General features: G+C 38.3%; 1 protein-coding gene across 3 annotated transcripts in view; it reads right to left on the bottom strand.

The window, feature by feature from the left end:
* The window catches only part of Scm (Polycomb protein Scm), a 427,976-nt gene that overhangs the window by 300,830 nt on the left and 113,942 nt on the right, over window positions 1–13,204 (bottom strand). For all 3 annotated transcript variants that reach the window (XM_090370651.1, XM_090370653.1, XM_090370652.1), the window contains one exon: window positions 3,730–3,913. In XM_090370651.1, the coding sequence (XP_090226777.1) occupies window positions 3,730–3,913 (184 nt within the window). The remainder of the gene's footprint in view (window positions 1–3,729; window positions 3,914–13,204) is intronic.

The raw sequence follows: 13,204 nt of genomic DNA, 5'->3' as shown, positions 1-13,204 counted from the left end.
TGGTGTTGGCGGTCATCATTGTCATTGTCCTTGTCTTTCTCATGATATCCTCCAGCTCTGTGTTAGTCCAATCTATGACCCCAAAAGAGTATGTTAGCACTGGGACTGCACAGGTGTTTATGGTTTTAACTGTGTTCCCTCTGTTCAGTTTTGCTTTCAGCAGGCTTCTGAGTCTCTGATGGTATTTTTTGGTCAGGCAGGCCTTAATTTCTTTGTGCTGTAACTGCTCAGCCTGCATCATCCCCCAGTATTTGTAGGCCTCTCCCTCTCTGGCATAGCTTAGATCTCTTTAGCACTCTGCAGGTGGAAGTTTCGGTTGACAAATTTTCCCTGGTGCAATCCGTGGATCTTCTATTTGTCTAGACCAAATTCCATCCTAATATCACTGCTGAATTCTTCAGTGATCTGGAGTTGTTGCTGGAGGTGCTTCTCAGTTTCTGTGTAGAGCTTGATGTCATCCATATACATCAGGTGGGTGAGAGTGCACAGGTTCTTCCTTCCTTCTTTGAGGTTATATCCGTACTTGCTAATGTTGAGCATGGTAGATAGCGGGTTAAGTGCTAGACAGAACCACAATGGGCTCAGGGCCATCTCCCTGAAAGATTCCTCTCCTGATGGGGATTGGCCTGGTTGTGATGTTTTTGACCTTAATGGTGGTACTCCATTTCGCCATCGTTTCTCCTAGGAAGTTTGTCACTATCGAATTGACTTTGTAGATGTTCAGCGCCTCTATTAGCCAGCTACGAGGCATGGAGTCGAAGCCCTTGCGGTATTCGATGTAGGCTGTGTACATGTTGTGCAGCTTATAGGTAATCTTGCTCATTAACCGCGGCATCTATGGTTAATTGCGCTTGCATCCTTTCTGCTGTTTGGCCATTATGTTCTGGCTCTCCAAGTGGTCTGATATCCTCCTGGTTATGCAGCTGGTCAGGATCTTGTACATTGTTGGGAGGCAGGTGATTGGCCTATATCTTTGTCTTTAGGTTTCAGATATGTGATTCCTTGAGTGAGAAACTTTGGGATTGTATCTGGGTGCCTTATCATTCAGGTGAACTGCTCCGCCAGGTGCCTGTGTGTGTGTGTGCAAGTGAGCTTCTTGTACCAGTAGTTGTAGACATTACCTTGTCTATTCCAGTTGTGAGAGTTCTTGATCGTCTGTTTTTCTTCTTCTACCCGAATCTCCCACCCTCTCATTTCTTGTACGTCCTTGGTTTTGTTGCGTTCTAGTTCTATCCAGGTGGCTCAGCTCTTAAGTCTTAATTCCCTGCTCCACATGTTACACCAGAACTCCTCAATCGTCTGCTTCTCGGATGGTCCGTTCCCTTCTTTTCCGAGATTCCTGTAGAAGTCTCATTGGTCCTCATCGAAGATTCGGTTGTTTATTTTTCTCTGGGAGCTCTCTCTTTGTATCGGCGTAGTCCCTTGCTGAGTGCAAGGAGGTTCTGCTTCAATGTGTCCAAGTACGCTCCTATTCTCTGATTTTTTGTCTCATGTTTGCTGTGGATGCTGTCTCTCTTGAGGATGCTCTTCACTTTTCCAATTAATTTCTTAATCCTATTTCCCCATTAGTACTTTTTCAATTGGCCTATCTTGACTCTTAATTCTTCTATCTTCTGCTGAAGTCTTCTTTTCCAAGCTGGTGGTTCCTTCTGTTTTCGGTTTTTCTGCTGGTGGTCTCTTGCTTCTCTTCCATTAATCCTCGTGGCTGCTACCGCAGCACAATACACGGCTGTGTGGATGGCTTCCAGTGTCGCACCATTGCTGTTGAGGTAATGCGGTATTTTGTGGCGATTCAGGTGGTTTGTGATTCTCCACAAGGTTCTATTCGGGATCTGCTACAGTATCACGAGTCTTTGTGGGGTCCATTCCTTCCAATTCTGTTAGGGCCTTCTTCCACTCGTCTTCTATTCTGGATATCATAACCTCGTCTCTTTCCACTTCAGCTGCTGTGGGTTGTATTTCTTCTTGCTCTTCTTCCTCTAGTTCAGTGGTGGTATGTTCTTCCTCCTCTGGTTCCATATTTTTTATCCTTTGTAGTGAATCGCTTGTAAAAAATCTAACGTCCTGTTAGATTTTTTACAAGATTGCAGGAGCTATCAGGTTCTTAGTGACGATGGTCCTTCTCTGGTCCGCTATTCGCTGACCTGAATATCCGGGAATCGTTCCAGCCACTTGGTATGTAGTCTCGCTCTGTAAGTTGTCATATCAGTCTCCAGCTTCGTTATTTTGTAGTATGCTTGCATGATGTATATATTCATTTCGATGCTCCACTTCATGCATTGGTGTTTTCTTCCTTCCTGGGTGGTCACTAGTGCAGTTGCGCAGGAAGAACTTCCAGTTGGTGGGGCTGGATGGTCTTGGCCTTCTCTTGTGGTAGCCATACGGGGAACAGCGCCACTCGCTCCGCTGTCTTCCTCAGTAGACCGTCTCTGATTTTTCGAACTGACCCCTCTGCCTAAGGCCAGAATGCAAGTGACTTTATCCTGCGCCACACTTGATGCAGTATGATTAATATTTCTGTGCGATGACCTGTTTAGCTTCGGCTTATGTCCAGTGGTAGTTCTCGGGAGTGATGCCACAATCTGCCTTAGCCACCACTCTGATCTTGGGGTAGGTAGGTCCCTTGGAGCAACTTTTATGATATTTATTTATTTATTAATTACTATTAATTGATTTATTATTATTATTCTAAATTATTACTATTATTATACCAGTCTCCCAACGTGATGGAGCCGCATTCGCTTCCGCCAAGGCGGTACTCGACCTGGGTCCATCAGACTGGTAGTCCAGTGTTGTAACCACTGGGCCATCGTGCCCCTTATTATAATAATAATAATTATTATTATTATTTAATTATTATTATTTTTTGCTATTTTGCTATCAGGAAACATTCCTGAACAATGCATCTGCATGATGCAGCAATCAGAGGAAGATTACGTTCTATAACAAAAGATACAAATAAACATTTGGCATGCATGACATTACCATCACGATGAAATGCAACATGTACTGTCACATTTCTTTCTATACAATGCATGCTGTCTTTATGAGTATTTGTTTGCAAATGTCTGATTACATCAGACAATTTGCAAGCAGTGGTTTTCCACTGCTTGACATTAAAAAAAAAACACATATACATACAGTACACACACACACGGCAAACATTCCTTTTTTCAGATATTATAATATATGAAAAATTTTGCATATGTATCTTTAAAACTATACATCATAGTTCTTTGGCATCTTACCAAAAGACACTGTTAATTAGCTTTGCACACCACAAAGTCCAATGAAATATCACATGTTACAGTGAACAAATGCTATTATGGCATTTTATTTGGCAACATAGATTACTATAGAAAACCTGACAGCCAACTCATATCATCCAAGAAAATAAGCAGATACTTGCCAAATAAAAATTTTAAAAAATCATGTTTTATTTTTTGTGAAAAGAAGATGGAGAAAAACTAACATTTTTACAAAAAGAAAGAGAAACTCTTCGTCAACAACTATATTACAACAGCGAGATAGAGAAGGATCAAACCAAGTAAAAAACAAAGATTATAATAAATGTGGAGTTAGCAGCTATGCATCACTGAAAAATTAAAAAAAAAAAAAAAAAAAAAAAACTTAAGTCTTTTTTAATGATATCTTTTTTTATATTTAAAAGCATTCAATTTACTTCTAACAAACTTTTTATAATATGTAAAAAGGAAATCAAGATAATACCTGTACTTTCATACTGATACTGTGCTCCATTTGACTGTTTCCCTCTAGGCTTCTCAGGTTGATTACCATCTTTTAATCTATGGCTTTGTAAACAGCTTGTGCTACAGAAATCTTTTATCTGTGCCTGTTCTTCTAAAGTAACTGGTGTTCCATTAATAATGCTGCCACAGAATACACAATAACTCTATTGGAAGAATAGGGGGGGGGAGTTTCAAATAAGAATATACTGAATACTCAATCAATACTTAATGAAGTATTATGATTAAAACAAAAATTTATACATGAGGGCTGCTCTGAAACTAGCACCTCCATATTCTTTTACATTTTTGTTGCATACAGATTGTTGTAGCATCAGGCTGTAGTAGTCTGCAAAAATGAAGATTGACACTGAGTACGGTTGGGTGGTTGATTAGGCATGCTAGACAGTGAGGATGACAGTGGAGTTAAGGCTGTGTCAAGATCAGGATGTTCTCGCAAACAACAAGTACAGAAATTGAGGGGACAGTGGATATACTGATTCGCAAAGACTGAGCATTGAGACCGAGGAAATGTATGTAGAAGGGAATCAGCTTTATGTGTTTAAAACATACCTGAACAATCTGGAATACAGGAAACTGTGTGCCAGGAATTTCATGGATGCTAACACTAGCTCACAACAAATAGCGTGCAGGTCTTGCCAATATGTAGTGGTATGATACCAAAGGTAATCATACCACTACATATTGACTTTCTTGACAGCATAAACTCCGACGTTCAAACCTGCATACACCACTATAAACCATAGAAAAAGTGGCACACACTATAGAGTTGAAACATGAGGATTTGTCAATATAGAAGAAATTCAAGACTCTGTCATTTGCTAGAAAAATTGTGTTCTATTTTGTTTGGAACATGAGAAGTTATCCATGTGGATTTCCTGGAATGAGGATGTGATCAATTCTTCTCAATGCACGGAGACACTGAAGAAGCTGAAGATACACTGCAAGAGTGAGGCCAGAGAAAAAAGGAAAATTTATCTTTTGGTACAGCATCAGGCATCTATAGCAGCATTGTTACAAGGGAGATTATTATAGAATTTAGGGGGCTACCTGCCACATCCCCCCATACAGTCCCAACTTTAAACACTCAGGCATTCACCTGTGTCCCTATCACACATGATGACCTTAAGGGGAACAGTGTGCTAATGATGATGCTGTCACTGTCTGAAGAAATGGCTAATGGAAGCTGAGAGCAAGGTTTACAACTGGGGATTATCAATTTTAAATTTATTCTACTGCTACACCATGATCTGGTTTGACACAAAGTAGTGTAGTGATGAATATGTAAAAAAATAAATTTAAGTATTTAAAGACAGAGTAAGTATTATACTTTTTTTTTTTTTTTTTTTTTTTTGTAGTTGTTGGCACATCGGCTTCTGTGGCCATAAGCACCTCCCAAGGTTTTTGCAGTACAGCAGGCCCCCGTTATAACGCGGTTCGCTTTACGCTGATTCGCTATAACGCTGTTCTTACATTATAACCCGTATCTGACTATAACGCTGTCAAAACTCAATGTAACGCTATTTTACTAGCATACAGATTGAATTTTTAGCAAATCCGTCTTAGTCCAGTCTGTTTTGAGCCTTTTTTTTTTTTTTTTGGCAAAAGGAGAAAACAGCCACCATGAAATTAACTACAGTAATTATTTTTATAATTTCTACACTATGTACAAAATTGAAACTTTCAATATGCTCTTATTTTCTTGGTGTGGATAGTTTCAAGGGAGAAATTCTTTTTTTAGTACACAAGTTGAAAAAATTTACCATCCAGTGTCATATGTTGTTACGAAGTCTGCATTTTCTGTTCTGACCTGTAATAGAAAGATACTAAAAATAGATTTACTCCCTATCTCTTCTTTTGTTTTACTGTGGGAACTATAACTTGCGAAATGTTTTTCACACAATCAATCCCATGAGTGCTAAATGCGGTGCTGTTTCTTGTACAGTATTCTCTTGTCTTCTGAACTCCTCTGACCTTGTGGTCACCCGAAGTACATAAAAATTGTTTGTTTTACTGTTTTGGAAATTCCATAAACATTCTCCATGAGTCACACCATAATTGATTTACAGTACTTTTCCTGCAATAAACAACCATTTGATTTTACTGCACGGTAAAATCGAACTTTTCAGATAAATAAAACATTTGTCACCGTCTTCAGCTCACTTGCCAGAGGAATTCTAGATATCATTCAGTGCATACAGTGTTAGACATACAGACAGTTTACTTTACTCGAACATCGTATCACAATCAGTGCAACGCAGTTACGTTTGCAGAGAGTTATGGCGGATAAGAATTAAAAAGCAACAATGTCTGGACACGGTGCAAAGATTGGAAAGGTAAGAAAAACATTGAGTTTGAAAATTAAATTAGACGTTTTGAAGAGAATTGATTCCGGTCAAAGACAAGTGGATGTGTGCAATAATTTAGGACTGGCAGGTTCAACTGTAAGAACAATCATAAAAAATAAAGAATCAATTTTAGCAGCTGGAAAAACAGCTGTTCCACTGCAGGCAACTAAATTGACCAGGGCTAGGCCGGCTATTATGATTGAAATGGAGAAACTTCTACATAATTTTATTGAAGACAACATTCAACGTAGAATTCCGTTAAGTTCAATTATTATTAAAGAAAAAGCGAAGAGCCTATATGAAGATTTAAAGGAAGCTCACCCCGAAAAAAATGTGGAACCATTTAACGCTAGTAAGGGCTGGTTTGATAGATTTAGAAAGCGCTATAACCTGCACAACGTAGCAATACAGGGAGAAGCTGCAAGTGCAGATCAACAAGGAGCCGAAACTTTCAAAAAAGAATTTGTTAAAATTATTGAAGAGGGATGTTATACTGCTCAACAAGTTTTTAACATAGATGAAACAGGTCTTTTTTGGAAACGAATGCCTAAAAGAAGTTTCATATCGAAAGAAGAAAAAAACATGCCAGGCTTCAAAGCGGCGAAGGATCAGTTAACTTTGTTGTTGGGTGGTAACGCTGCGGGGGATTTTAAATTAAAACCCCTTTTAGTTTACCATTCCGAAAATCCAAGGGCTCTTAAAGGTTTAGTTAAATCAAACCTACCTGTAATCTGGAAGGCTAATAAAAAAGCTTGGGTAACCAGACCGCTTTTCATTGATTGGTATGCTGAGTTCTTCTGTCCTGCAGTGGAAAAATATTGTGCAAAAAATAACATTGGTTATAAAGCTATTCTAATCATGGACAATGTGCCAGGACATCCAAGCAAAGAGAGCTTAGAAGACTTGAACAATCACATAAAAGTTTTTTACATGCCTCCAAACACTACATCTCTGATCCAACCAATGGACCAAGGAGTAATTGCAACATTTAAAGCGTACTACATAAGGAACACCTTTTCCCAAGCTATTAAAGCCATCAACACTGAAAATGTACCGAGCTTAAAGGAGTTTTGGAAATCCTATAACATTAAAACCGCCATCTACAACATTTCAAGTGCCTGGGATGAAGTGACTCAGAAAACCATGAATGGAGTGTGGGGGAAAGTTTGGAAAAATTGCATAAAGCATTCCCAGGAACCTGATGATTCCGTTGAAAATGTTAAAACACAAATTGTTGAGCTCGGAAAAGAAGCAGGATTACACGAAATTAACAAAGACATCATACAAGAGATGATCGACAACGACAGGGATGGCCTCTCTAATGAAGAACAAATGGAAATTATAAAAGAACAAGAGCTTGCTATTGAGGGAGATGATCAAGATACTATAGATGAAGAACCGATGAAGTCGCTGACTGCAAAAGGACTTAGTGAAGCTTTTGAACACTTCGAAAAAATGTGTGATTATTTCCAGGAGAACGACCCTGACATGGAACGAAGTGCCAAGGTAATAAGAAATTTGAAGAAAGAAATGAATCCCTACATGATGTTGTACAATGAGAGGAAGAGGGCCAAAGCACAACCCAAAATTGACACATTTTTCAGTCCAAAGATACGAAAACTCGAGAGCACAGGGCCATCGAATTAATAAATTCATGATTTTCGTTAGTTAATTACCTCATAATTATGTGTATATAATGTAGAATATTTTATATGTACAAAATTTTGAATATTAAATATTTTTAATCGACATTGGTGCATATTTTCACTACCATTTATTATTGATTAGAAAATATCCTATGGAATAGACCGCAACTCACAAATACATATGTTACCTTATGGGAATATGGCGCTCGCTTAGCGCGGATTCACTTAGCGCTCTGTTTTCCCGGAATGAACTATCAGCGTTAAGCGGGGATCACCTGTACTTTGATCCAAGCCCGAGGCGGGATTCGAATCCTTTGGGTTGCCAGGCAGGCACTTTACCCACCTGGCTAGCCCGGTCGGCCTTTTTTTCTGATAATGTAGATTTTTTAAAATCCAGACTATTTACCAATTGTTGGAGTTGATCTCCAAGAACTAAGAGCTACTGACACAAGGACAACTTTGGCTCTAATTCAACTGACTAAAGTTTATAGCAGGGGTGAGAAACTTCTTGCCTGCAGGTTAAAATTCGCTCCCAGTCAAATTTGAAACCTCCCATTGATGATGAAGTCCTCTAAAATGCCATAAGTCTTGAGGACAAAACAGACATTTAATATAAGTTGTTTTAAGCAGTCCATAAACAAATTTCTGTTAGTCATAATGCTTGTCTTGTGACATTAATCATGAGTTGGATGTAATAGTCACACCATTATTACAGCCACTTAGCATTTAACATGTTTCTCCTGCAAAACTATGCTTGCATACATTGGCTCTGTCTTATTAGATCTTGTTATTGGTGATGGGTAGATAGTGTTGATTCAGTTGCATTCATTATACATTGCAAATTAAGTGCAATAATTTTGAATGCTGGCATCATTTATGGTTCATTTGCTTATTTCTATTTAAATCAATATTGTAAAGTGTATAAAAGTAATTTCTGCAATGACTAGTAATAATAAAAGAGCTGCAGCAAAAGATCTTTGATGAAAAATGGACGAATAATTATTTTTTCATGGAAGTAAAGGAAAAGTGTCGCATTTGTAAAGAATTGGTTGCAGTTTATAAAAAGCACAATCTTGAAAGCCACTATTGACCAAGTGTAAGGAAAAGAAAAACTAAAAGAGACTGTGTTTAGACAAGGTAACATTTTTAAAAGAATCTTTATGCAAATAATCTATTTTAAAAAGAAATTATTCATGGAAATACATTCATAACACAAGCAAGTTATGAAGTGTGTGTGAGTTAATTGCAAAGAAACTGAAACCACACATCAAAGGCAAGTTTGTTAAAGAGTGTATAGTTGCTGTTGCACAAATTTTATCTCCAGAAAAGGTCATTGTTTGAGAGTATTAAGTTTATCACAGAGGATAGTTTCTGGCTATATAAAAGACATGGCTAACAATATCCAAGTATCCTTGAAAAAAGCAGCATCAGAATGTGTTTTATTCCATAAAACATATTCGGAACTACCACAGGTGTAGATCTCTTTTCTGATGTCAATAGGTGATTTCAATTTACCCTATGAAAAACTGAGCGGTGTAGTTACGGATGGTGCACCATCTATGGTAGGATCTCAAAAAGGACTTGTTGCTTAATTAAGAATTGGAGAGCCATCAACTGGAATCTAATGTGTTAATAGTGTCACTGTCTTATTCACCAACAAAATTTATGTGCACATTCTCTAAGAATGACCAATGTGATGAAAGTGGTAAGAAATGTATTAACTTCATAAAAAATAAGGGACTGAACAACAGAGAATTTAAAGATATGTAAAGGACTATGAAGTGAATGTGGTGATTTACTGTACCACTGTGAGGTTTGCTGGCTATGTAATGCTGAAGTGCTTCTATGAGCTGAAAGATGATGTGAAACTCTTAATGGATAATAAAGGCTCTCCCATTATGGAATTAGAGGACTAAAAGTGGTTATGTGGTTTGGCATTTCTGGTCGATATTACTAGCCACTTAAATGATCTAAACTTGAAATTACAAGGGCCAAAGCAGCTTATTACCACTCTTCTTGTCAATATCAGGTTTGAATCAATGCTGCAATTGTTCGTAACTCAACTAAAAAAAACAGTGCATGGTACATTTTCTAATACTGAAAGAAATGAAACCTGAGTCGACAGTGGAGTATGCTGCAGAGCATTCCACTCTTTTCAATCAATTTCAAAAGAGGTTTGAAGATTTACAAAATCATGAACTCAAACTAAGAATGTGCAAAACTCCTTTTGATGTGAAGCCAGATGAAGCTCCTGATTCCATGAAACTAGAGTTAATTTTTTAACAATTGGATATAACTTTGAAATCCAAATTTAATAGTGTACCTATTTTGGAATTTTATAAATCCTATGTAGATACTGAAAAATATTCACTTTTGAGGAATCATGCAATGAAAATTGCATCACTGTTTTCTACCACTTACCAAGTGTGAACAGTTTTTCTCAACATTAAATTTAGCCAAGAACCACTTGCATGCTAGACTTACAGATAACAATCCTGCAAACCAACTAAGAATTACTGCATCATCAGTGCCATCTAACATCCCTGAGCTTTCCAAAGCAAAGAAGGGCTCATTAAGGTGCAACGTAAGAAGTTTCATTAAAATTAAAACATTATAACTGCATGGTTAATTAATGCATTATAACATTAATTAATATTGAGAGAGAGAGAGAGAGAGACAATCTTTATTGCAACAACATTTGATTGTAACTGGTTACAAGGTTAAATAGTATTGCACTTTCCCTTCAGCCAAAAGGCCAGGGGTTTACAGATATTAAAAAACATAATACATTAAAGAACAAAACAAAATGACATTAAATGATGGGTGCCACTAATTTACATAAGATATTAAGGTGAAGAGAACTGGCATTAAGCAAATTATATTACAAAAATAGTGTAACATAAGATTTAGAACATTAAACTTAAATAAACAAAATGACAACTGATACATATATGATTTATGGTAGTGACTATTGTCCCCACAGTTCATGGGAGAGAGCAGCAAGAGCAGTGCCAGGCTCATTAGTTAATTCACTGGGGGGGGGGGGGGGGGGGGGGGGGGGGGGGGTACAAGTGGTGATGAAGGATATGCTGTCTTTGGATGTGAAAAAAGAAGGCTTTTCCTTGTGCACACTGTCTGGACCAACAAAGTATTCCTTACTGAGAGCAACCGGGGCAGTTTCACTTCCACGGTTGCGATGGGTTATAACGCTTTGTCAAGAGATGGTGGCACCACATCTCCCGGGGTCACCATTCCCTGTTTTAGTTAAGGGGTTTGGGGATTGGCCGATGCAGCTGACAGTTCGCAGTCCAAGTATCCCAGTCATCAGCTGACATCAAATTTCTGAAGGTCAGCATAAATGCCCTGGATTCGTCCAAGCATTTGGTACATTCCATTTTGTATCTCCTTTGAGTCCTCCATTCCCTGGGCCGAAGCCCATCCATGGATAGGTCTAAAAGGGTATTTATGACAGAGTCTGCAATTCAATTTTATTAAAGAAAATATAAATTAACTATAACACAACTCAACACGTAATTTTTGGCCACTTAGCCTCTTCTTAGAAAAAATCTATTTTGAGTCCTATAAACTCCACAGATCCTAATGAGAAGAGTTCCCGCCCCTGCCGCTAGGAGGCGGGCCTCTACTATCTAGGTAATATCTCCGTCTAAAGACATCTCGCACAAAATTATTAAAATACTGAAACGTCGGTTTATCCATGAACAGGACCTGAAGTGCATCCCTCTCCAGGCCGCCTATAGACAGTCTTAATACATTTCTCAGATCTTCATAGATCACACAATCTAACGTAATATGTTCTGCCGTCTCTGGACTTCCACAATAACAACATTCGCGGTCTCGTAGCCCCAATTGGTATAGCCTCATGGCAAGTCCGTGTCCAGTCAGTAAAAAAGTGGCATGCAAACCGAATTGCAACCACGGTTTTTTCTTATTCACAACATCAACACCATGTAAAAACATATATGTTTGTCGTCCCTTGTCTGATTGATCCCAGTCTTCTTGCCACATCAAGGTTATTTCTTCCTTAATCCTTACCTTCTCCTGTTTTACATCATCTCGTCCATAATTTCTTGCCTCATCAGGGCACGAAAAGATTCCCATAATCTCTTTTCTAATATTTCTTTTGGTATAATAAAGTAAACCAGACATCAGGACTACATACTGGACCGGAACCTTCCCAGAGATTACCTGCAAGGCCGCCGTCGAGACAGTTCGACATGCTCGAGTAATAGCTAGTAAGGCAAATCTTTGTGCCTGTACTAAATACTTTTGAATTCTTACTAGAGGAACTCTGTGTACCCAAACTCCAGAGGCGTAAGTTACAATAGGGACAAATAAGCATTCATATAATAAATGTACGGAACGGCCTTTAATTCCCCAATCGACCCTTACAATCCTCCGGAGTTTCGCGTACAGGGTTCTAATTTTGTCCTTCAAATAAATAACGTTTTGTAAAAAACAGTCGTTCCTCCAGCAACAGGCCAAGATACTTCACTTCTCTCACATAACGAACTGAATCGTTCAGAAGCCTTACAACAGGGGCACGATTCTGACTCAGTCTCCCTTTTAATAACATCTGAGTCGTTTTATCTCTTGATACTTCAAGTTTATACTTTCTTGTCCATCCTGCAAGTTCATTCAGCACATAAGCTGATCTTTCTTCCAATTGTGATCTTGCATCACCTTCTACCAGAAGTACCAAATCATCCGCAAATGCTATTTTACTTATACCAGATAGTTCAAAATTCAAAAATTCATCGAGAACCATGTTCCAAGCAAAGGGTCCAATCACCGAGCCCTGTGGACATCCTCGATATACTTCCCTATTAATTTGTACATACTTATTTCTAATAATCACTTCTCTATTAACAAAGTATTCTCTAAATACACTATATAATTTATTTGAACACTTTGTAATCCCTATTCTGTACATAATTCCATCCCACCATAGCCGGTCGAATGCACCTTTGAAATCGACAAATATACCAAGGACATATCTCCTCTCGCTACATTCCACTTTCTGCACCAGGCTATAGGCTGCATCTTCTGTCGATCTTTCTTTTTTAAAGCCATACTGGCTACTCGACATTAAACCTGCCCTTTCATATATAATCATTAATCGGTTAATTATTAACCGTTCATATATTTTCCCTAGTACAGATAGGAGAGCAATTGGACGATATGCCCCTGTCTCATTCAATAATTTATCAACACCTTTAACCAGCAATTTTATCCGTGCAATCTTCCAGCCATGGGGAAAAACACCTTCATTTAAACATCTTTTATACATATTATCTATTATTTCTGGGAAAATCTTATACACTTTCTTAATCACCACCACTTCCAACTTATCCAGGCCCGGCGATTTTCTATCCTTTGCTCGGGACACAGCCTCCATCACCTCAAGTGAAGAAACATCTTCTTC

Source organism: Mastigoproctus giganteus, chromosome 3 (genome assembly GCF_048544385.1).
Source record: "Mastigoproctus giganteus isolate SK-2022 chromosome 3, ASM4854438v1, whole genome shotgun sequence".
Lineage (NCBI taxonomy): Eukaryota > Metazoa > Arthropoda > Arachnida > Uropygi > Thelyphonidae > Mastigoproctus > Mastigoproctus giganteus.
Note: the sequence above shows the minus strand (reverse complement) of the source record. Positions and strands in the feature narration are given on the sequence as shown.